The sequence below is a fragment of the Musa acuminata genome, chromosome BXJ1-3, assembly GCF_036884655.1.
Source record: "Musa acuminata AAA Group cultivar baxijiao chromosome BXJ1-3, Cavendish_Baxijiao_AAA, whole genome shotgun sequence".
NCBI lineage: Eukaryota > Viridiplantae > Streptophyta > Magnoliopsida > Zingiberales > Musaceae > Musa > Musa acuminata.
Window position 1 is genome coordinate 11,423,668 of NC_088329.1, and position 24,111 is coordinate 11,447,778.

Here is a 24,111-nt window from a genome sequence, read left to right on the forward strand (position 1 = left end):
TCTTGACTCGGTCTTTAAGCTCTCAAAATTCATTCTGTTAATCTAAATCCTATAAAATTACGTCAAGGCACTCCCAATAATATTCTTCTAATGTTTAAGTCAACATGTTGAATACTTTTCGAGTTCATATTGTGTTAGGACATATCGATGCAATCTTTTTTATAGTGGTTTTCCAAAATCGCTACCTTTAGATGATACACTACTCATACAAACGTAGTGTGTCGATTTCAAGCATAACCATCGATTTCAAGCTTATTTCTGTCTTGCAGCATTAACTAGACAGATGTCAACCATCTGCCAGTTCATTCGATCGACGTTCATAATGGTGAGGCCAGATTTGCAGTTTTGACATCGTAACAATCTCGCAAGGTTCTAAGCCCTCAATCTAAGCTAAGCAAGACAAATATTCTTGAGGTGTGAAAACTTTGATGTATCAGAATTTTACACGCTCAACGTTAGATTAGTGTGACAGATACGCAACCTTCAAATATTAATATATGCAAGAAATAACAAGTATAATATTTTGAAGCTTTGCATGCATGTGCCAAATTTGTCCCGGAATTGTAATAAATCAAATCAAGAGATAATTATAATTTATTGTTGTTATCATTGTCATCATTACAATAATTAATTCATATCCATTTAAATATTGTTCTAATTATGAGATGAAATCTTGTTTTGAAGACTAAAATAAAAAATATACGGTGTTAAATATGGTGAATACTTTAATGGGATTAAAACGAGAAACAAACTTTTAAGTCTATGCGGAAAAAACAAAAATTGGAGTTGAGGGATTACTCAAAGAAAATATATATTTTTTTAAATATGAAAGCAAAATATTTGATGTTTATGTGCATATTAAAATTCAAATTAATATTTTGAATGCTATTTCCAAGTTCTGCAAGGGTATAAAAGTAAAGAAACTCGCTCTTCTTTTCTGATCCTTCCTCCATTCGGCGTCGTCGTCTTCCTCGCGGGAGTGGGCATGGCTTGATCGCCTCAAGGCCAAAACCTCCCACACTCGAACGGAAACCCTTTCGACAGACGCCACGAAGATGGCGCCGATCAACAGCAACAACATCCCCATCACCGAGCTCTTCTGGTCTCTGCTCGACAAGGCCGACCGCAAGTTCTCTAGGGTTCGCGATCTCCCCATCTACGGCCGGAATCGGTGAGCCAAATCCCCTCGACCCCTTCCTGCTTCTCCTTCGTGGCCTCCGGTGGACTCCTCGATCCCCAATCCTTATTTCCTTCTTGAATCGTTTCAGGAACGATGCGGATCTCCACAAGGCGTTCAAGATCTATACCCAGCTCTGGAAACTGCAGCAGGAGCACCGCCAGAAGCTGGTGGAGGCGGGGCTCCGGCGGTGGGAGATCGGTGAGATCGCCGCTAGGATCGCCCAGCTCTACTACGGACAGTACCAGCGGACGAGCGACTCGTCCTACCTCGCCGAGGCCTACATCTTCTACGAGGCCATCCTCAGCCGTGAGTACTTCCGGGACAGCAGCGGAAGCCCGGCGCAGCAGGACATGGCTCTCGCCAACAAGCAGCTGAGGTTCCTCGCACGGTTCCTCATCGTCTGCCTCGTGCTCGGGCGGCGGGAGATGATCGCCAAACTGGTCGTGTTGCTCAAGTCAATGGTGGATGAGTGCAAGAAGAGCTTTCAGGTAGGCCTTGATTAACAAAAGAATGTTCCGATTGCGAAACATTGATTGGTATAAGTAGACACATTGTGAATGTGATCATTCTTGATTTTTTTTGTTGGTTTAGAATGGATATGATCGAGTTCTTCTTAATTGCTTAAAATCATCAAATATTTCAAAGTGAAGTTGCCATAAACATCACATCTCATGGTAAGATCATATGGATCACGTGTTGCTTTAATCATAAGGATCGGATATAAGTAAGGCCCCATGATTCTTCTTAAGTTGAGCCTTCTATTGCTTTGCGAAAGCTAACTTCGTCATTAAGGTTAGATATATGGCCATCTGATTCTTCTAATGTTGAATCTATTATTTCGAGGAAACTTTCTTCTTTCTGGTGAATCTGTTAGGATCTAAAACTCATCAGTTGTCAATTTTATTGAAGCAACTGGTGATCTTAATAAAGTGTCTTATAGGTCTTAGATATTCGGAACTAGGCCTTGATGTTCTGATTGTTCTCAAACAACAAAATTTTGGTTATAATGCAACAAGTAAAGGAATTTCTTTGGTTGCTCAAATATCACAATAATCAGTCGATAATATTCTGTATTGTGTTCTTTGTAAAACGCAGGAAACAGAATTCAAAGAGTGGAAGCATGTGGTTCAGGAAATAGTCAGGTTTCTAAAAGTTGATACACCATTCATGAACATGAGGCCTTTAAGATATAGCTTTCTCTTTGATGTGCATCCAGAGTCACTTCCTATAGTGGCTTCTAGCTACACCAAGAGGAATCTGGTTTTACGTGACGTGATCCTGAGCAGCTATCATAACAATGAGGTAAATTGTGCTTATATTTCCTGTTAATCCTCCTTCAAGTGTCATGTTACACTCTTGAAATATTTTAGAAACAGTAATGGCTAATGTGCTTTATGTGGCCAGGTCAAGTTTACAGAGCTGACTCTGGATACTTTCAGGATGCTTCAGTGCCTGGAGTGGGAACCATCTGGTTCATTCTCAATGAGGAGTGGTGCTGACAATAGTCATTTTGGAACCGGGACTAATCGTGTCAATCTATTGCAGGATATTAGAGATCATACATTGCCGCCTAATCCAAGAAAGCTGATTTTGTATCGGCCTTCTGTTACACATTTTCTTATGGTGAGTTTATCGGTGCTATCCCACATTTGCATCTTCTTCTTCACCAATACCTTCTGTGCAGGTCCTTTCGACAATTTGTGAAGAGCTCCCTCCTGATGGGATCATGTTAATATACCTCTCAACTGCAGGTTAAACTGTAATTCCATTATGAAATCATAGTTTCACATGTTATGAAAGACAGCTAATTTGTTTCATCTTAAAATATTGCAGGAGGACCTGCACTAAGTAATCCTGTATCATTAACTTCTGAAATTTCATTGGATGCTGCTGAGAAGATTGGAGAGAACTTTAATAATCTTGAGTTGTCCTCCCTGGTGAGACCCCCACATGGCAGACCTACCCATACATCCATTCGGAACAAGGAGAGCCACATTGTTGGTTCTGACCAACAGGGTTGTTTGTGGTTTGGTTCTCGTGGAAATGGAGGTACCTTTTCGTGTCTTTATTTGACACACCAACAGTTGTTTATTTAGTCATCAGATCTATCTACAGGAATGACATAATTGCACACAAAATGCTCATTCACCTTATGCAACTACACCTTGATAATCAAAATTGCTGGCAGTATTGTGTTCTTATAATTGTCTTGAGACTTGTTACCGTACTTAGTATCAACAACTTTTTTTTTTCTCTTTTTCTCAGGTTCAAACTTCATTTACCCTTGCGATTTGATTCCATTTACAAGAAAACCAATTTTTCTGGTGATTGACAGCGACAAAAGCCAAGCATTCAAGGCAGGGTTGTCAGCTCAAATGTTCTCTTTGACATTCTGGGACTCGGAAGACTAGTGCCTGGACATAAAAAATGCACACATAATTTTCTATTTTAGTTAAATGAAGTGTTATGTTATCTTTCTGTTCTTACAAAATGAATTGCAAATATATCACTAAAATTCAGGAATTAATTGCTACAGATAGAAATATGAGGTGCATGTGGATAAAAAGCATAAAATACTGTGACATTAGGAAATTGCAATATTATTGTTTTACATAGGAAAAACTTTTAACCTTATCAGTTTAATTGAAATATCGAGGAATGCCAATCAGATATGAAAGACAACTAATAACTGCTGCATTTGAATGATTTTTTCATGATAACCTAGTTGATTAAGACTTCAGTTTGTTTGTTTAATGTGTCTCTTTGATTATAGTTCAGCTTAGTCATTGCATAACTTTGTGTTTACTCTTGATATGCAATTATGAGGTTCAATGTTCCTTCAGTCATACATGAAGAGTGAGGTCTCATGTAAGTACTTATCGTTGAACATGCTTTTTCACTGCTGCATAATATTATAAATTATAATTCACAACTATTAGCCAAACCGAACTCATTGGTAACAAGAAAATTCTATTAATTACTCGCCTTAATTTTACAAGCTCCGATTTCAACTAAAACATATTCTAGAACAGTTGTTTGCATTGGTGATTACCACATATTTACAATCGATTAAATCATATTTAATCAAATTTCTACATTTTATTTTTTGAAAATGTTCTTATAGGATGCTTTTGGCAGGTTAATACAAATGTGATAGGTTCAATCGTAAAACTTTTGCTGAAGCCAGGACAAAGATAAAGTTTGGTCTTAGAAAAGTTTTTGGCCTTCCTGTGACATTTCATGGGTCTGAATAAAGAAAAAAAGGAAAAATTTGTTATTTGTAGTGTTCTTCATCTTTGCATGAGTGATTCTTTAATATCCTTTTCACATGTTTAACATAGAAGGATATTTCTCATGCTTTCTTGCTCATAAATAACCGGTATAGATTACAAAATCTGTTTCGATCAACAAAAAACTAGAAGTTCCCATTTAATTCATGCCATCTACATCTGTGGTGTTCAAAGAGTAACAAAGTTAAATTGTAAAATTTATCCAAATCTAGTTTTTCAGTGTGTCTTATGGTCCTGGACTGAAGTGTTTGTTACTCTACCATCCTTTGCCTTGGATGGTGCTGTTTTTTTGATATTTATGACAACATTTTATACAGGTTATACATGGATCTGAGAAAGGAGAAACAACAGCTATACTTCTTTCTCCAAGTTCTAGACCTCCGCCGTTGACATCTTCTAGTGAGTATGCTCGTTTTCAAAATGGGAGCCAATTCACTATGTTCCTCACAGCACCAGTGCAAGCTTTCTGCTTCTTGATTGGTATTTCTGGCATGAATTTTGATAGGGTATGTCATTTAGTCTTCTTGTTTCTTTATGCTCATATTTTGTTTTTCACTTCTTAGCAACTTGTTTTTATTGCTTTGACGCTAAGAATTGCAATTGTTTCAGGATAAATATGACAAGGCTGAGAAATTACTGTCATTTTCATTGAATGAATGGGAAAGAACATTAATAACATCAAATGGGCTACATCCAGTTTGGATTGAAGTCTTGGGTGACCCATTTTTGAGGCGGCTTCTACTCAGGTCACCTTTTGGATTGTGGAAATCAAACATTAAATATGTCAATGATTTCATACTTTGATATACTATTGGCATCTGCTTCAAGAAAAATGACCTATCAACTCTGTTGGATTCTGGCCATAATTATGCACATTTATTGACCATTAGTCTCCTTTTTGCTAGTGTCGTCTGAAACCTAAAATCCCAGTGATTCTGTATAACTCAGAGACCACTAGTTGCCTAAAGAAAAATAATTGTTATTTATTTGACTCGATTTTCCTGCTTCTGAATCATAACAGGATAGCAAGCATTCTGATGACTGTGTGCTGCATGTTTATGTCATTATTTTCTCATACTTATGGTGCATAGAAATTTATAATTTATCTGTTGTTAATTAATAAGGTGACATTTCTTTGTTTGGCTTTGTGTTTATTGTTGCAGATTCATCTTTTGCGAGGCTGTTCTTGCACTTTATGCACCAACAAGGCATCAGGAGGAATTCCTCCCTGAATGCCTACCTCATTTACCAGACTCGGTCAATCCAGAGAGTGCTATTTCTCAATCTGCTGTAATGCAGCTTGCCGATTTCCTTGGTGTCACCAACCAGTTTGTGTTTGCGGAAGGGATTGTGCCGTCCGAGACTGGCACCGATGATGCTGATAGGATCGTATCTTCAAATGCCCAAGAATGCCATCTGTCAGATGCTAATGGGAGCTGATGAGACAAAACATGCAAAAGACATCCAATCTTTTGGTTAGTAATTTGCATCAGCTGAAAATGGGACTTGAACGAATGTTCAATCATATCATTTCATATATGTGAATCAAGTCTCATTTCGTAGCAGCTAACGGATGTTGGGAACACAAAATTGCAAGGGCTTGGATCTTCGAGGCCCTTCTCTTTCAAAAACTTATGTAAAACTTGTTGTTACTTTAGAAATGGATATGATGAGTTGTGCAGATTGGTAAGAAGCCTTGATGTACCGATGTGTATTTGTCTCACCGATTTGTCTTGAGCGGTATACAACACTCAGCTTGTAATGCTCTGTTTTCACTTCATCATCTTTGGCTCCTCTTTTCTTTGTATGCGTTTTGTGTAATACTTTTTCTTGCCTAAACATCGTTGTCAGTATTTGTTACTGTAGATTGCGTAGGTTGTCGTCAAAGGTTTGGAGCCAATAAATCCTGCTCGAGTTTAGAACCAAGTCAGATGTCGGGAGACCATGAAAACTCGAAGGGAGATAATATAAAAACTATGTTAGAGACTTGTGCTTGGAAGACTCAGAAAGTATAGTGAACTTGAAAATTAGTGCATCGAGCAATGGGGTGTCACATAAAACTTTTTATCCTGATATTAGATCGACATGTTAAGGTGATTTAGGTGCTCAAGATTACCAACGAGTCGACGTTGACGTACAAGAATGATTCGACCAACGTGTCGAATTATTTTTTTCTTTATCAGAGATATTTGTATCTTTAAATATATATTTTTTATTATAAAAAGAACATTATATATACATATATATATATATATATATATATATATTCTCTTATGATGTTATTATATGTATATTTTATACTTTAACATAATTTTAAAAGTTTCATTAAACATATGATTGGATCGATTGACCCACTAATTCAACTAATAACATAATTATGAAGTATGATTAAGATGTCTACTCAAAGAAAACACGTGGCATCAATTAGTTGGTGAGGAATGACAAGGTTATGGAGACTTAAGGATTAATGTTTGATTATGTATGATTAAGATATCTAATGAAAGAAAACAAATCATCAGTTGGTAACTGCGTTTAAGAACATATTTCTATTTTTTAATGTGCATTTTGATAAAGAAACTTTGTAAATATGAAATTATAGAACATTTTGAGTGTTTAACAAATGATTAGATTAAAATTATATTTTAAATATTTATCGATGTCAGTTTTATTTGATAAAATTATATCTATCTCAAAGATTCATTGAATATTATATAATAAATTTATCTTTCTAATATTTTTTTGAAATTAAATACATAAATTAATAAGTAAAATAAATAAATAAATAAATATGTATAATCTTACAAAAAAAAGTGTATGATCCATACTTTGAAATTTTCAAAAATTATATTAGTATCCTACAAATGTTAAAAGAGCATTTGAAATGTAATATCTAAGTTAAATATGATTTAAAAAAGATTTATCAATCACTAATTTATATTTAAAAATATATATATTTTTTAAACCCTCAATGGACATTTTAAATATGTTATAAAACACACACCCATATAGAGAAGTCAACGACACATGATAAGTTGCAAAGAGAGAATATAGCCCAACATTATTCCAGGGCCTAAACAGTGCCCTATGCTACCCGAGTGGGGCCAATCATTGATTACCTGCCTTAAGAACCATTCAAGTCCCTCTCAACAAAGATCTTCAAGTTTTGAGGCATGGGTTGATGGGTTGAGATATCATTGCCCTATCGAAAGTTAAAGACCAATATTTGTTGTTACCTTGTGCATCGATAGGGCTTAACAATGTTATATAATCCTTGTAAAGATATCTTTGTGTCATTATCCAATGTAGATGATCACTCAAGCTTGACCTGTGCCAAAAGAGCTAATATCTAAACTATTTTCATCCTATCCTATATGAAGATCAAAATCGAGAGAGATTCTCGAGATTGTCCCTCCAACTTCAAACTTAGTATTTCCAAAATGGGTATGAGAGGAGAAAAAGAGAGATAGATCTCAAAATAAATGTATTTGTATTCATGTCAATCCTTCTTCCACCATGAGAAATTAAAGAAGGATGAATACAAGCACACTCTCTTCTCTTCCCATATTCCCCCATAAGAGAATATTTTTTTATTATTATTTTGCTGATGTGGTGTATTGTATACGTTGAGTCTTTAACATTTACGGTGACATGGCAGCCACATGTCGAGCTCCATTCGAAGATGAATATTCCCCATATCAATCAATGCGTACTTGAGAGATCAAGAATTCAGAGTCGTTAACGTGTATTAAGGTTCATAATTTGTGGCTTCTTGAAGAGATATGTATTTTTTTGATGTGTATATGGTGTAGGAGTTGTGAGATCGGGACACATACATAGCTAACTAACGGTGATCATTTTCAAGGTTGGCTACTTTCTCCGTTGTCATTTTTCGGGTGTTTACCTAACTCATCTAAATTGGGTTTCCAATCGAAGTATTCTGCTGAGATTAGGTAGATGGTTGGTTCTTGTAGATCCATTGTCCGACTACTATACATATGAGTATACTTTGTGGGACATAAAGGTTGCAATATATGATTGATTATATAGAATACTGCACAACCAAATACACATAATTAATAAGCACTGACGTCTTTTCAGCATCCTTTTTCCCGAGTCAAGGTTGCTGCAAATATATAAGGATGGACGTAGAAGAAGGAGTACACTTTGTGAAGATGGCTTGTTGCCCAAGGAATGGATGCGACTGAGTTCATCCACCTAATGAGCAACTAATCATAAGACTATTTGTTGCAGAGAAACTGACTGAAGACGACACTTGCTTCTTTGTCATAGTCTGAGGTTGCAATGTGAGACCACACCTCAGTCTTCTTCCACACAGACACTGTCTCTTTCGTCTTATACATTTTTTGTTCTTCGTCGTTACTCATCTCCTACTCCGCTGCCTAATTGTTAAACGTTAAACGGTTCATCAAATGTTTCAGGCATTCATTTCCATGATGTGAGCTCTCCTCAAACAAAGGACCGGAGGAGGGTGTTCTTCTACTATTATTACCAGCTGAACATAACATGAAACAATCTCAAGTCTCAACACACACCCAAAAAAACAAGATGTACACGACCAGTATTTTCTGCATCACAAAAGTCATCTACCACCACTTGTCTTCCTGCGCGAGTGGTGCTTTCCTTGAGCTGTGGCTCCTATGGTGCATTTAGCCATGGCGACATTTGACTGCGATGACGGATAATATGATTAGAATTGAGATCAGCTAGAGATTTGAAGCAAGCATGAAGTATACACATAGATTCTTACTCTATGATTTCTTTCCAGCCAAAATCGTCCAGGTTTAGGGCATCCCAAGCCTCGAAGGGTGGCGAGGTGGGCGTGTTGGTAGATCCCTCGAGAGAGATGGTCTCGTTCTTACTCATGTTCTCTGGAGATGAAACCAACGAAGGTGCAGTAACCGATGCCGGGATCGTACCGGAGTTTGTACCGCAGTCTTTGCTCGTCATCATACTCTCCGAGCTTGAATCATCTGCAGATGAAGGTGCAGCTGTTTGTCCACCATTCACGGAAAGGATTTCTTGACCCACCGGCGCCAAACTGGGAAGACCGAGTGATCCGTTGACGAGACTCGAGAGCTGGGGGGTCAAAGCGAAGAGATCGTTCACTTGGTGGTGGTTCTTAGGAACAGCTGATCCAAGGAGACGGATGAGGTCCAGATTTGGAGCGGGACTACTGCAGGTAAGGAGCCGAACGAGGTTCTGCACCAAATGCAACTCGATCAAGCGTGCAGCATCTACTTGTAGCTGAAGGGAACTATCGAGACGGCTCGTCGAGCTGGAGAGCAGGCTGAGGTCGGTTCTTGGCTGATGCGTCACGGGGTCGATGCCCATCTGCAGCAGCTTCTTCCTCAGAGTGGTGTTCCAGAAGTTCTTGATCTCGTTGTCGGTCCTTCCGGGCAAACGGGTGGCGATGGTCGACCACCTTCAGTCGGAGAAGACGATGGAGAATTGCTTAAGACCCAAACCACTGCGACCAAACGAGTGAAAGAAGAAAGACGTACTTGTTGCCGAGAACAGAGTGGAGTTGGATGATGAGCTTTTCCTCTTCGTCTGTGAACTTCCCCCTCCTGATGTCCGGGCGGAGGTAGTTTGTCCAGCGCAGCCTGCAGCTTTTGCCGCACCGGTCGAGGCCGGCGAGCTTGGGCAGCCGCCGCCAGTTCCCCTGGCCGTGCTTCTGAATGTAGTCCGTCAACTTCTTATCCTCGTCAGGCATCCAAGAGCCCTTCTTGACGCCGTGCTCATCGCAACATGGTGGCCTCCCCATGCTTCCCACACTGAGGAAAAGGAAAGAGAATAGCAACAACAAAACCAGTTAAGGATCCGCCTTAGGGTTACGGAATGTTAGGTAGATGGAGCTGAGAGGAACAGTAAGTAACCTGAGAGTAGGAGGGCGACAAGGGTTGTGGTGTGGGTATGAGCTTGCTTTGGCTTTGGGGATCACAGGATATTTATAGAGGGGGAGTAATCTTGTTTTGTCTTGCAGCCAGAACAACATATTATAATGGAACCCTACTGACGATGGTCAGTCTTTCATGTGTGGCCTTTAATTTATCGTCGTGAGGAGCATGGAAAGAGCCTGCAAATGGAAGCTTTGAGAAAGGGATATTACTATAATCCCACGTACGAACGATATAAGCCCCTTCCGACGCGAGGGATTCTTTACGGACTCCTCCTGTGAGTCTTACTTCAACTACGTAGGGCTTCTTTTGGCAGTTTAGCAGAGACAAGTCTACAGGGTTTATCCGCGCCAGTGTGCCATCGTCAAATAGCTTCAAGAGGAACAGCCTCTCTTCTTCCTCATGCAGCGGTGGGACCCAGACGAAGAGAAGCCACCTAATTGGCCCGAGTTGAGGACTCATGAGGCCGCAGCAGGGGAAAACTGCGTGGTTTCGCCCACAGAAACATGCATGGTTTGAAGGACGACTGCAACGACACAGCACTGTCGAAAACTTGTTTATTGGATTCCCAATCGTCTTCTAAGGATTTCCCTCAGGGATGAAGATGATGATGGCATGATCAAGTTGTAGTATTGCATGATCTCGTAGTTTTTGTGCTACTTCTTCTGGTATTCTGATATTAGGTTTTCACAGCGGAGTTTAATTGTTCGAGGATGAAGAAATAGGTTATTCGATAAGCGATAATAAACAGGGAAACGTTCGTAAGTTTACACATCTCCTTTTCTATTCGTGAAACGAACATGCCTTATCCAGAATCTACTTAGATTCAATTACGGTTTGGTTTGAATCAGAATTGAATCGGTCAAACCGAATCAACGATTCGAATTAGAATTAGAATGAATGATTTCGGGTTGGCCTTATATATATATATATATATATATATATATATATATGCAAGTAATCAATCCATCATCTTTACCACCTTGACCATGTCAACTTTATGTATCTTCTCTGAAGAAAACTTCCAATCATCATCATGTTAGTTGCACTAATCACACTCTAATATTGAGCATGATGCCTTTAAGAGTCAACAGCAGAGGTCATGGAGGCTTTTTGTGATCTTCTTCTTCTTCTTCTTCTTCTTACCCAATCAATGGCGCCTATATTTCAACTGTTCACCTGCTAAATCCATTGGGGAGAGACTTCGTTTCCTGCTAAATATTGGATATATATATATATATATATATATATATATATATATATATATATATATATATATATATATATATATATATATATATATATATATATGTATGTATGTATGTATATATATGTATATATATATATATATATATAGGTCCCAGAGAACATACGAGATTGGAGTACTGATACATAGTTATCATCTGCACCAGATTTAGTTGAGCACGACAAACTACGAGACCTATCGATGTAGTTTATTGTGTCATTGCCTCATCCATGACCATTCACAGTGAAGGAAAACATCAGCTCATGTACCAGATACAAGGTTGTAAGTATCTGTGACATAATCAAATCTATGGAGGTTTGTTTACATGCTATGTATTAATCTATAGTGACTATAAAGTGATTCAGATGTTTGGATAACTTAATGGGAAATCTTCTTGTTAGGTAGTTGGAGTTAACTTGCATGATACTCTTTGAATTCATTTTATGTTTTGGTCATATATGAATCTCCAGACATTAAGAATATTTTGATCCATATATCTAAATTTCTACTAATCAATTGATCCATCACTTATCTTCTTTTCTCCATCACTCTCTAGCACGCACATCAAGCCATGAAAACACTCGTCAGTGACATCTCAATAGTCTACACTCTCTTCAAATATCGAAGGTTTGGTTTTGTTCATCAGCTTCTGCAAATAAACTCAAGAAAGATGCAAACTTTTGAACTCTATAACGTTGACATAAAATAACTGAAATGATCAAGTAAGTAAATAGCCATTCTTCGGAAGATGATGTCACCAATCCACATGATTAACCTCCCTATCGGATGAGTGTTCCACAGTAGATATGCCACTTGTGGAGGTGGTTGCATAAATATATACAGGTACAGGTACAGGTACATATAATGTGTATTAAAGTCTTCATCATGCTAATGCAGCAAGCAACATTGACGTCATCACCATGCTAAATTTTGCAAACATGCCTTAGATTCTCTTCATGCATAAGTTGTTGGATTTGGGGGTTCCGCTCAAATTATAGTATACTACTAAACCACAACTGACCATTATTCTACGATGGGCCCTTGGGTTTCTATCAATTCATCAACAGGAAGAAACCTTTGGTCTTTGGGTGCACTTGGACTAATGCTTCCTTAACTAAAAATATTAATTAAGTTAAGACTCTCTTGATTGAAATTAGTCTATTCTTTAAACCGTACTTTCTTGATTAATTAAGTTACAAAGAATCGTAGTTTGGATATCATGACGGAACCAAGTTCCGGAAAATCTACAAGTGGTGCTTAAATGTTATTGGTAGATCGATTGACTTGCCAAATTGCAGAGAGCTAGATTTATTGGAACGATTGAAGCCCTGACCCTACTTACAAAATAATGGCATGGAGAAACTTTAGATGATATCAGCTTTATTAAATATGATCGGCTGCTTATAAAAGTCCAAGAAGAAAATATTATGGTTTAAAATTTTAAATTTATGTACGAGCCAAATGTAAGATTGACATGTTCTAATGATATAAAACGTCATATGATAGGGTTGACTATATATCAAGAGTTTTTTATATTATGTTATTAAAAAATATCATCCTAGTCAATCCGAAATTATTTCGACCTATATGTGCTGGGGAAGAGGGGTGTAATTTTATGTCCGAATTAATAATCCAAGATAGATAAGTGTGATGATGAACAGTAAAAAAATTGACCACCTTCGTAACTATGTTAGAGTAAGTTTTTATACCTAATAATAGATGGGACAATATTTGTAACATATTTCTACGTGTTCATCGTGAACAGATGGATAAGAAACAACTTGTATCCCTTTCTAACCTAATTGCAACACAAAAATCATAATATGATATCCTCCCTATTATATTCTTAGTTCACGTGGATTAGTTCCCATGAGCGGACCAATAGAGGAGGTGGGTGGCGAGATGGGATCAAGGCCACAAAGCAAAACAAAGAAGCGCGGGTGCAAAATGCAGGTGCAACACAGACGAACGATTCGTGAGCCAAGCCAAGAAAGCCGTATGTATCCAAATGCCCAGAAAGATGAAGGAAAAGAAGCGTATTATCCATCGGATTATGAAAATTGATACCATGTGATAAAAAAATTGAAGCTAATAATATTTGTTCGCATAACAAAGAAAGGCAGTATTCATAATTTATCAAAGCGAAAATTTTAACAATTAAACAAAATCTAAAGCAAGATGGATATAACCAACCTAAACCAAACTCCAGATAGATTCTCTCATTGGTGCATTAGCTAAAACAAGTGGTAGTTCAAATAAATGGCCCGCACATCAATGACCAAAGATTTTCTACGCAGAACAACAACATCTGACATTGTATCTTATGCAGGGTACTAATACTCATACAGGATATGAACCGCTAATTGTTGATTTAATAGAACCCCTCCTATGCATAACACGGATAAACTCGTATTGAATGTGAAAATCATGGTCCCCTTATTGAAACAACACTCCATGGGTCGCTCAAACTTGGCTAAACCAGTAGTATAGTAACAAATATTTAAGTTCCATAGTTTGCCGCATAGGTAAGTTCTCAGATAGCTCGATGATAACCATCAAAGATCATAGAGAGATTTACCATTTATGAAGTCAACCACTTCAGTAACAGCATGATCAAGTGCGGCAGTAACTGCAATCAAGTTTTGCATGAACTCTTCTGCAGTGGGCTTGTCCCCATCTACAATATCTGTCACAGCTTTGACAAAGATAGCTGGGACTGATAATAAATCTGCAACATATGCCACTGCTGCTCCCTGATAAAATGTACATAGCACCCCATTAATAACAGAAAAATTAGCCCAGCCAGAGACAACTTGAATGATTCATATGAAATGTGGAACTAAACTGATGCAAAACATCCGTTCAGATCTAAATGAGACATCACCAAAAGGATCTCATGTAAACGGTTCCCGCCCTTTACTTCTAACCTTTATGGCCTGTACATTTTACCTACAGAAGTTTATGCAGGTGTCCCCTTTATTTGAACTTGTCCAGCCTGTATTTCTCTAATACAAACAGCAACTTACAGTTGCTTATTGTTTCATACATGCTGTTATCAATTAATAGCCCTCGAATTTGAGGTTCAAAAATTTGTGATGGTAGCAAAGCTTGTAAATAATAAATCCATGAGACATTTAATTTACAAGGAATCCCTCAAGAGTTATTATCTCTGTTGGATCAAATTTAAGAACATCGAGAATCTAAATGCAAGCCAAACTTGTTAGGTATCAATACAAATCAGACGAAAGGTCATATTGAAAAGCACATGAGAAGCATTATCTGGCAGCTCCAAATGGAATAACTACATTTTAATTACTCGTGAGCCATGATAACAGTAAATTCATTGACTCAAAGCTGCCCCTACATTAATACTTTTAGAACCATCATATATATCTGTAAAACCAAAAGAGGCTGGCCTAATATACGAGGCTCCTAACAATGCAGGAGTTGAATATGATCAGCAAAAGCAATCTTAACCTTAAAATCAGATGTTTTGGGGAGAAAATCTCTAATCACCTAGATCATAAAGTAGCATCCTTACCATGGAAAGCTAATTCTCTCATGTGTCTTTAAAGTCAGAATATAAAAAAAATGATATGATTGGAAAATACAACTAATAATATTTGAGCCAACTTGTTGGTATTCTATCCTTGTTCCTGTCTACTCCAAGGCTTAAGCCGATACTTGAAAGCCTCAATCTTATTATAGTTTATGGTGGAAGCCTGTTCCCAGTTTTGCCCTGCAAGGACTAATTTAACCATCCCAATGTTGCAAGAGATTACAACAGTTGCTGATTTTTTAAGGATCAATTTGCTTGTGTTTCTTTCAATCTAAGAATTTATGCTTTTTCAAAATTGACCGAGGGATGGAAAGATTGAGAAACAGAACTGTCCGGTAGGATTCATGTACAAGCACAGTGATGCATTCCTTAACTAGTTGGCAAGGAAGTATCTGTGCTTAAGAAATTGATGCACAAGAGGCAACAAATGTATTACTTATTGAAAATGGATTGAAACAACATGAATTTTGTTTATTGGAAATGGACTGAAACAATATGAAATCACAAACTAAAAGCTATCAATCACATTCTGGCAATGTGACCGCATGAGGAATCCATTATCAACAGAACTATGTGACCACCAAACTTGTTACTGACTTAGTGGTAACGCATGCTCTCAATATCCCCGACACTCGTCCCTTTCCAAGGATGAAGTTGATGAATTATGCCAAAGAAGAATTTACCTCCATGTCTTTGACAGTCGCATCGTTTGCCAGAATTGATGCTTCATCCTGAGGAGACATATCTAAGGAATTGCCAGTCGACAACCTCCCAACCTGTTATAGAAATATATACATGAGCCTGCTCAGCCATCAAGCCCAAACAAAAGGCAATTCAGTAATATATTTTCTAACTTACAATTAATTGAATATTCTTCCAACCAAAATATACTAGATTAAAAGGTTCTGAACGGCATTAAACATGTTGAAAGGCTATTGTAGGTCTGCATTGAATGCTTGGATGTAAGCATTTTGTGGAAACAAAGGTACAGAAGGTTCAAGAGCAGGCCGAGCAAACTCAAACCTCACATTATACTAATACCCACACTTATCTATCCAAACAACCCTCTTTACTTATTTTGACAAAGAAAATATCAAATGCATCCATATTAGATACAACCATTTTATGATTCTCTATTAAGTACAGTATAAATACCTTCAAGTTAACTTCTTTTAGGAGGTTCGGAGTAGAAAATGTTTGCCTAGATCCAATTCCATATAAATCAAAGACCTGCATATGTACAAGAACAGGTCAAATGTGAGGGGTTAACTTCAGCAAAGCTTTCACAACTGCATCATTATAAGAGAACATTCCATGAAGTAAGCTTTGATCAAGTAAAGAACTGAATAATTAATACACTGAGAGCATAAACTTTAATGTCATTTAGAAATTTCCACATCCCCTCCTAAAGCTTTATGGGAAGTTAGCAATTGCATTGCAGAAATAGAATCTCACAGTTCTTTAATAATTTCATAGATCTATTTTGTTAAGTCCCTAAATCTCATAAGACGCAAGCAGGGATGAAAATCGTACCTGCGTGCTCTTAAGTCTATCGTTGCTTCATGTTTTTTTATCAAATTTTGATTATGGAATCTGATACATGAGATGGAAAATTTTGAATAAATTCACATTTAATGGCTTATTCACTTTTAATGCTACTTCAGTCATTTCTATCAAGTAACTGTTACATAATTCTTTTCTTTGTCCTGCTATTCTCACAATCTTTTATAATATTTTGCACTTTGATAATTCACAATATAAATGACTAAATACCCTATATATATGTCGACGATTACACCCTAGCCAGACTAAATCCAAATGTTTCACAACATCTCAAAATTCTTGGGGTGGATGAAGATATAAATATGATAACATGTACAACTAGCACATTGCCAGATATAGTGCCATGATTATCATCATCTGTGTGCAAGACAGCAATTAATTACAACCTCTCTAATTTTGAATTCTATTCAACACATTTCAAGTATTCTAGAGCACAAAAGGTGCCCTAAGTCAACACTAAGAAACTGAAGTGAACATCTAATTAAATGAAATAATAGCCCAATGAGGTAATATATAGCAACTGAGACTGAAAAAAAAGCCACTAGTGATGAAGCAATGAGATATGGTGTAATTGACAAAAAAAAAAAAAAAACCAGTTTCTGTGATAGAAGTTACCCCAGCTGATAGATTTTATATCGAGTAAAAACCTCGTGACTGAGAATAAAAAGAAGACTGATATTGTAGACTGAGTTATGGTAAATGTAGCAAGACTCACAGGTATAGGTATTCTTCTGTCATGAAAAGCAACATGAGAGGGAAGGTAGACATCCCTAATGCATGCTCCTTTTGCCTGAAATCATTAAAAAGTAAATTTTCAGGCACGTACCATCTGACAATATATCAAGGCAAATTGGCAGAGAAAATACTAAGCAAACCAATTTTAAAAAAGAACATCATCAAAAGTAAACATCAGTTAGAAACAGCTCAGATAAAAGATCTCAAGCCATTCAGTTACAATTTACAATAAGAGCAAAAAGTTCAGCTGACTGAGGAAATCAGGAACAAATCATATCAAGAAGTGCCATCATAACACGAATTAAGGACATTCGTTAACTTGTACAATTTACTCTCATGAAGTTCCATAGAAAAAAATGTGAGATAAAGTAAAATTAATTATTAGTGATAGTCAAAATTTTAATTATAAAAACTAGATGATTCATGTTGGAAATAAGGAATGATCAACCACACAGACCTCAATCAGAAGCCAAAAGAAGTGCCACAAAAGTAGAACGTGAAAAGAGAAGATGGTGGAAACATCACAAGAATCTAAGTTTCAAGCTATAAATATCTTTAAATTGCATCAACAGGATACCTCTCAAAAATGGCAATTAAAGGAAGAGCCTATCGGATAGGCAACCAGCAGACTGAGAGGAATTAACAGGGTTCCAAGAGTACAGTTGATATTTCAAAATTCAATAAGTGTTGCCTAGATGTTACCGGACAACAGAAACACGTTCTAGGAACTATAACATACTTTAAAGCCACCAGCGGTTCCTGCATTGATGATAAGATCTGGTTTCAATGCCTGAATTGAAGCAAACGTCAAAAGAGCTGACGATACTGTGCCAACGCTATCAACACCTGAAAGTACAAAAATCCATAAGGCCAACCAAAGTGAAACAAATAAATGATAAGCGAGAAGTGATAGCTTTAGCCACATAGTGAAGTGATGGTATGAACATAAAACACTCATCCGGGGAAGAATCCATATGCTTTCTGAAACTTACAATCAGCTTGAAAGTTCCTCAGTTTCAATTCAGTATGAAACGGTTTGGAGGCTTTGACATTGGAAAAGGATCCGATGTCAATGCTCCCATACACCTTGGAAACTATTTACTCCCTTCCACATACAATGCTCAAGTAAAACCAAGAGGTTAATATAAATCATTTATATTTATATTTGTATATTTTCCGGAGTAATTGTTATATTCAAGTGCAGTTCCATGGTTTACCTTCTTAGATTCAGTTGTAGCTGCCATATCACGAAGATAAGTGAATATATACAAGACATAAAAGATTTTTTTTCAGCTGATTTTTTTTATCAATAATTTGCAAGGAAGTACAGAAAATATACTATTGACATAAGCCTAATACAATGAAATTTTAAGTACAAGAAAAAGAGAAGAAGCTTCATAAAACTGTGCCATTGTTTAGACCCCAAAGCCATGTCACATTTAGACTGGTTCCCATTTATCATCCATTGAAAATTCGTTTGATTAAGTTCTAAACAAATGCTCAGCTTTGGGAACATCAACCCACCTGATATGGAAACAAAATAAACTGGTCAAGATAAGATGTGAATGAGTTACATGGAAGGAAAGAAGGGAACTTCCCATACCCAATATTATATCTTTCCCTGGCCATACTAGATCAATATGCAGGCCTTTGTAGGTACCATGGTATCTGACCCATGGAACACCTTTAGGAAACCTGTTCAAAAGTGACATTCAATCTTAAACTCTCTTGATTAATACTTTAAAGTTTAAATGCTCAATCAATTATTGAGTGAAAGAAAGACTAGTTATAAAACACATTTGCATGAAGTAATAGTAGAAGGGCATTTCAAAATGGAAACATAGTTTTCAAACTCATATTCACAACATGAAGGGGGATAACTAAGAAAATAATAGTTTAATGTGCAAACTAGAGAGTGAAAACGACATAATCCTCTCTAAGTCTTGGAAAATTCCAATGGCTTAGTCATGAAACATCCACTTTATGCTGATACGGCTCATATGTGAATCCCACTTAAGCATCCATTTCTTGTTTGTGCGGGTATTGATGAACATGTCTGATCTATTTCTTGTCATTCATGATGCCATGTTAGCACCAAATAGGCACCAAGGCAGTACCATAAGTGCCTATCTGCATCACTACATCAACTGATCGCTTATTTTTTTAGTATTTTAGCCACACAGAAAAGTAAATATCTAGGGCATTTTGTTGATAATGTGATTTCTGAAAGTGTATGATAGGAGAACAACACGAGTGGATTAAGTACTACAAAGTGAACATCGTGTGGTTAAAGTGAAATCAGGCTTATCAGGCTATATCGCAAGCATGTATTCAACAATAAAACCCAGGAACTTTTACAGTGCCACATAGCAAAAAAATAGCATTCTTACAGCGTAACTCACAACAATAGCATTCTTACAGACAAGCTTTAGTTTAATAACAGAGCAAAGCATAAAATAGTAGAAATATTGCCAATATTTTAGTTGAATAATCATTTATTCATAATTCTACTCTTGATGATCTTTTGGTAGTTATCAACTAAGTGACAAGCTTCGGCGGCCACCGATTAGATTGATCGTTTAAGGCCTTGGTGGCCAAGGCTGAGTCGAGTCACAGAAACAGCCTCACCGTATTTATTTTCAGTCAATTCAATTATTCGCTCTCCCGAACTCCCTTTTGGGACGATAAAAAAAAAAGCCTCCTGTTATCTTTTTGAGACGATAAAAATAAAGTCAATCGAAGATCTAATACTCACACGGATCCATCAGCATCCTCAGCGAGACCGAACTTGGCGACCAAAGGGAGTGCCTCCGTCTGCATCGCTGCCGAACGGAACACCAAGAACCAAATCAAGAATCAGCGCAAGAAAACCCTAAACCACGAGCGAAGAAAACAAACTAAAAAGAAAGAGAAAGAATCCTAGGGTTTCATCGGGGTACCAATGACGATCAGGATGGTCGAGATGGGTCGGTCTCCGCCAGTCTTCCCCGAGGTCTCCTCTGCGACCGATTCGACCGCCGCGACCGTCTCTTCCTCTGCTGCCGCCATCGCATCAGGCGCCGCCTCGCCCGCGTTCTCCTCGGGAAGCGCCATCATGAACTCTCCGCTTCTTCTTTCTTCTCTCCTTCCGATTCCAAGGAGAGAGAGAGAGAGAGAGAGAGAGAGAGAGAGGCCGAGGGCTTTCTATTAGGACCCTATGTTTCTTGAGGATTTCCAGCCAGTGCGGAATGGAATATTATGTACATAAAATTAGGAGAACGGCTTAGCGAATATATATATATATATATATATATAATATACCCCCACACGGCTTAGCGAATGATTAGGTCGGTAATCATCAATGAAGCCAACAAAAGATTTAAAGAAAAGGGTAGAATTTGGGATGAATTACACACAATTTGGAAATAACGACAGATATGTTCGTAGGAAACCTAATTTTATGTACATAATATTCCTTCAAAATAGCTTAATGAGTGGATCATTGAACTAAGTCTAAATTATTGATTGATAAAGCATGTTGACAAGTCAAAAAATATCTTAGAATTTTTCCAATGCCGTGTTCTTTGGTCTTTCTCTGTCGTTTTAGGACAGCATTAGGCGTTTCCGGATTTCTTGATCGACTGTTTTTATTTTATTTGTTTTCTTAAAGCACTTAATTGTATATTTTAACTACTATTTTGTTCCAATTAAATTAAATTATATTATAAAACCCTCCGATTCGTTGACTTCCTCGTTTGATCGTCTAATGTCTCGCTAACTCTGCGTGCGTTCGTGTTTGTGTGACCCGTGAAGTAATCTAATCAACGATGCCATTTCCATGTAATCGGTCAATCAAATTGTCGATTATAGATCTTAGATTTCAGATTTAAGCCCAATTATTTATTATTGACGATTGTGATAAATGGGCTTAAAAGTATGCCTCCTTTATATTTTTTTTTTTCTTTTTTACTTATTATTTAGAGCTTTTTTGGATTAATATAACCAACCCAGAAAATGATATATTTTAAGATATTAGAAAATGTACATAGTATTAAAATATTAAATTTTATTTCTCACATTATTCTCTTCAATCTTCAGTTCCTTATAGCCTTTTTTAATAATTTCATGTCATCTTTAACGATTAAGAGAAGGATGAAAAGAAAGAATAAAAAATATATAATAAGTAAGGAATAAAAATATTATAAAATTATAAATTGAGGATATATATATATATACATTTATTTATAAAAGAATAGTTTAGAAATATTTAAAGCTCTTATTAACATAAGATTGTAAATTATAAATAATTTTTTTTATGTTTTATAAAAGAATGAAAAGAATTTTTATGTTTTATCCAGAAAAACCGTTTGCTTTTGACCGAATGATGTTTTTTTATTGAGAATTTACTTAGAGGTACTTTCTTTTCATAAATGAACAAATATGTTATTGATCTTTCAAATTCATTATATAATTTTATACCAAATCGAATGAGTAAATTAGATGAAACCATACCAAAGTGGTTCAATTCAATCTTCAAATATATATATATATATATATATATATCCGAATCAATCATCTGTTTTACTCTTATATAAATAAATATGAGATTAAAAAAATGAAATATTTAGCCACGAACAAAGAATATTAAGACCATCACCATCACGTACTTAATGCCAGCATTTTAACCTTAATCACCAATTGCCCACGCATCAACAGCCGTGCCCGTTGGCTTCATCGTCACATCCGTGGCTGCCTGTTGGCGTCGGCCACCACCGCACGCCTACCGCGGCGCGGCATGCGCCGGTGGTGCCTACGGAACTTCAAGTGCCCAGTCTCTCGGAACCTCTTCCCCTCGGACTCCAGAACGTCGCACTCCGGAAGCGGCTCCGGGTACCGAGCCCGGTCGTAGCAGACGGAGTAGCTCATGTACTGCTCTCTGAAAGCGCGCATGGCCCGCCGCTTCTCGGGAGTCATGACATGGAGGCCGGTGGTGGCGAGCTCTGCGTCGGCGGCAGCGCAGCCGTTTTGGGTCGTCGGGACCTGCTGGATCGGGTCCAATCGGCAGCCGAGGAGGGCGAGGTCGGAGAACGAGGAGACGAAGGGGCCGAACTTGTAGTTGACCTTGTACTTGCCGCCGGAGGTGGCCCAGTTGGACGCGTCCCAGATGGTGGCGTAGAGCGACATCGGCTTCGACGGGTAGTCGCCGCCCATGGCATCGGACCGGCGGACCTCCCTGATAGGGGTGTCGTCGATGTAGAAGCTGGAGAAAGAAGGAGAATTATTGCTATAAGGAAGAGCAGAAGGCGGAAATCGGCGGTCCAGAGGCTCACATGATGTTCTCAGCTGTCCAGAGGATGGAATAGCGGTGGAAGTCGGCGGTGGGATCGAAGGGGAGGTAGTATCGCTCCTCGCGGCCGCGGCAGGTGCTTCCGTTGCCGTACACGTTGGTCTGCACCCTCCACTCCTTGCCGCGGATGTTCCCCAGGAACTCGAAGTCGAGCTCGTCGTGGTTCTTCTCGAACACGTCACCGTTGGACGTCTGCGTGGCCACAGAGACAAAGAAGACGTAGAGCACATCATATGTCACAGTAAAGCTGCTTACTATTCTCGCTCTGTGATGGCAGTGCACCGGTCAAGTCGAGGTCTTCTCTACAATCTAAGACATCTAATAATGCAATTCAAATGGAAACAGCATCTGAAACCTTATCGATAGCATTATAATCCATTGAAATAACTACAGAAACACGGGAAGCAGAGTAATGGCTTACGTAAAAGGCAACCACGACCCCCGCCGTGTAATCCGATGGCAGCTTGATGGAGGCACTGAATAATCCATGGTAATACATGTCCTTCGATATGAATCCGGATCCTGACAACCCAAAAACCAAAGAAACAAGATCAAATCGAATCCTGCAGTAACTCGAAGTGACGACGGCGACGGTCAGAGGAGGAGGACGAAGCGTTCACCGGAGAAGCGGTTGAGGAGGAGGCTGACGCTCCTCCCGCCGGCGGAGCGCACCAGATTGCCTTCGCCGAAGAGCGGGACGTAACCCTCGTCGAACGCGAGCGTGGTCACGTTGACGGACGCGACAGACGAGGCCAGGGCGAGCACCGCGACGACGACGAAGGAGAATGCTGGCACTCCTCGATCCATGTCGTACCTTCAAGAGGCAGACGCTGATCCGCTTGCTCTCCTCCCTCGTCTCTCCTTGGGGGGGGCGACAAAAAGGGGGAGAGAACCGAAGAACTCGCTACAAAGTACTGAGAACGACCAGAGCTTTCTTCTTATAGGAGATCAAAGGCAGAGGAATTGGAATCGAAGGCTGTTCTCGTTGGGTGGTGGTGAAGGGGAGGGAACGTTTGACCGGGTCGCATGCTTTTGGCAATGCCGGATTTGGCCGCTCTCGAATCCTCTCTGCGCCATTAATTACCTTCTATCAGGTGCAATGCAGGATTTGGAGGTGCAAAAGCCTACGGCTATATTTGGATATGGTTTTCTATTTGCCAGTCATGCTTGAAATCTACATCATATCAAACCATTCTATCATGGCAAGAACAGAGCACCAGCAATAAATAAATGATCATAGGATCATATGAAGAGATCATTATAGAATAGTCTCCTCATAGGTTGTTCTTTGAAA

The 24,111-nt window shown here is 38.2% G+C and overlaps 4 protein-coding genes across 5 annotated transcripts; 1 reads left to right on the top strand and 3 right to left on the bottom strand.

Annotated features, from left to right (window-relative positions):
• The first annotated feature begins 937 nt into the window (after positions 1–937).
• Positions 938–6,163, top strand: LOC135623036 (uncharacterized). Of its 2 annotated transcripts, XM_065125533.1 has the most exons (11): positions 938–1,171; positions 1,269–1,668; positions 2,276–2,482; positions 2,585–2,803; positions 2,865–2,931; positions 3,014–3,229; positions 3,446–3,537; positions 4,788–4,976; positions 5,080–5,216; positions 5,634–5,945; positions 6,037–6,163. In XM_065125533.1, the coding sequence occupies exons 1-10, from the start codon at positions 1,056–1,058 to the stop codon at positions 5,908–5,910; spliced, it is 1,920 nt and encodes a 639-aa protein (XP_064981605.1). In that variant the 5' UTR covers positions 938–1,055; the 3' UTR covers positions 5,911–5,945; positions 6,037–6,163. The 2 variants fall into 2 exon arrangements, with proteins under 2 accessions (XP_064981605.1, XP_064981594.1); XM_065125522.1 differs by having other exon boundaries at positions 5,634–6,163.
• A 2,807-nt stretch (positions 6,164–8,970) lies between these two features.
• LOC103973410 (transcription factor MYB41-like) lies at positions 8,971–10,395 on the bottom strand. The gene is made up of 4 exons (XM_009387967.3): positions 10,368–10,395; positions 9,993–10,265; positions 9,239–9,913; positions 8,971–9,157 (listed from the first exon to the last, which is right to left on the bottom strand). Exons 2-4 carry the CDS (start codon positions 10,253–10,255, stop codon positions 9,127–9,129), a joined length of 969 nt encoding a protein of 322 aa, XP_009386242.2. The 5' UTR covers positions 10,256–10,265; positions 10,368–10,395; the 3' UTR covers positions 8,971–9,126.
• A 3,433-nt stretch (positions 10,396–13,828) lies between these two features.
• On the bottom strand, positions 13,829–20,716 carry LOC135623041 (5'-methylthioadenosine nucleosidase-like). The gene is made up of 8 exons (XM_065125541.1): positions 20,431–20,716; positions 20,247–20,313; positions 19,095–19,186; positions 18,231–18,337; positions 17,472–17,546; positions 16,349–16,423; positions 15,877–15,969; positions 13,829–14,387 (listed from the first exon to the last, which is right to left on the bottom strand). Exons 1-8 carry the CDS (start codon positions 20,585–20,587, stop codon positions 14,190–14,192), a joined length of 864 nt encoding a protein of 287 aa, XP_064981613.1. The 5' UTR covers positions 20,588–20,716; the 3' UTR covers positions 13,829–14,189.
• A 1,363-nt stretch (positions 20,717–22,079) lies between these two features.
• Positions 22,080–23,752, bottom strand: LOC103973420 (probable xyloglucan endotransglucosylase/hydrolase protein 30). The gene is made up of 4 exons (XM_009387979.3): positions 23,438–23,752; positions 23,239–23,339; positions 22,801–23,009; positions 22,080–22,730 (listed from the first exon to the last, which is right to left on the bottom strand). The coding sequence occupies exons 1-4, from the start codon at positions 23,622–23,624 to the stop codon at positions 22,208–22,210; spliced, it is 1,020 nt and encodes a 339-aa protein (XP_009386254.2). The 5' UTR covers positions 23,625–23,752; the 3' UTR covers positions 22,080–22,207.
• Between the last annotated feature and the right edge of the window lie 359 nt (positions 23,753–24,111).

Coding starts and splice junctions, on each gene's coding strand:
- LOC135623036 (XM_065125522.1), top strand. CDS start 1,056: ATGGCGCCGATCAACAGCAACAACATCCCCATCACCGAGCTCTTCTGG. Junction 3,538..4,787: donor ACAAAAGCCAAGCATTCAAG/GCAGGGTTGTCA, acceptor CATTTTATACAG/GTTATACATGGATCTGAGAA. Junction 5,217..5,633: donor TTGAGGCGGCTTCTACTCAG/GTCACCTTTTGG, acceptor TTATTGTTGCAG/ATTCATCTTTTGCGAGGCTG.
- LOC103973410 (XM_009387967.3), bottom strand. CDS start 10,255: ATGGGGAGGCCACCATGTTGCGATGAGCACGGCGTCAAGAAGGGCTCT. Junction 9,914..9,992: donor CACTCTGTTCTCGGCAACAA/GTACGTCTTTCT, acceptor CTCCGACTGAAG/GTGGTCGACCATCGCCACCC. Junction 9,158..9,238: donor GGCTGGAAAGAAATCATAGA/GTAAGAATCTAT, acceptor CCGTCATCGCAG/TCAAATGTCGCCATGGCTAA.
- LOC135623041 (XM_065125541.1), bottom strand. CDS start 20,587: ATGATGGCGCTTCCCGAGGAGAACGCGGGCGAGGCGGCGCCTGATGCG. Junction 18,338..19,094: donor AGGGAAAGATATAATATTGG/GTATGGGAAGTT, acceptor TTGTACTTTCAG/GTGTTGATAGCGTTGGCACA. Junction 17,547..18,230: donor GAACCGCTGGTGGCTTTAAA/GTATGTTATAGT, acceptor TAATGATTTCAG/GCAAAAGGAGCATGCATTAG.
- LOC103973420 (XM_009387979.3), bottom strand. CDS start 23,624: ATGGATCGAGGAGTGCCAGCATTCTCCTTCGTCGTCGTCGCGGTGCTC. Junction 23,340..23,437: donor CCTCCTCAACCGCTTCTCCG/GTGAACGCTTCG, acceptor TTGGGTTGTCAG/GATCCGGATTCATATCGAAG. Junction 23,010..23,238: donor GGGTCGTGGTTGCCTTTTAC/GTAAGCCATTAC, acceptor GTGGCCACGCAG/ACGTCCAACGGTGACGTGTT.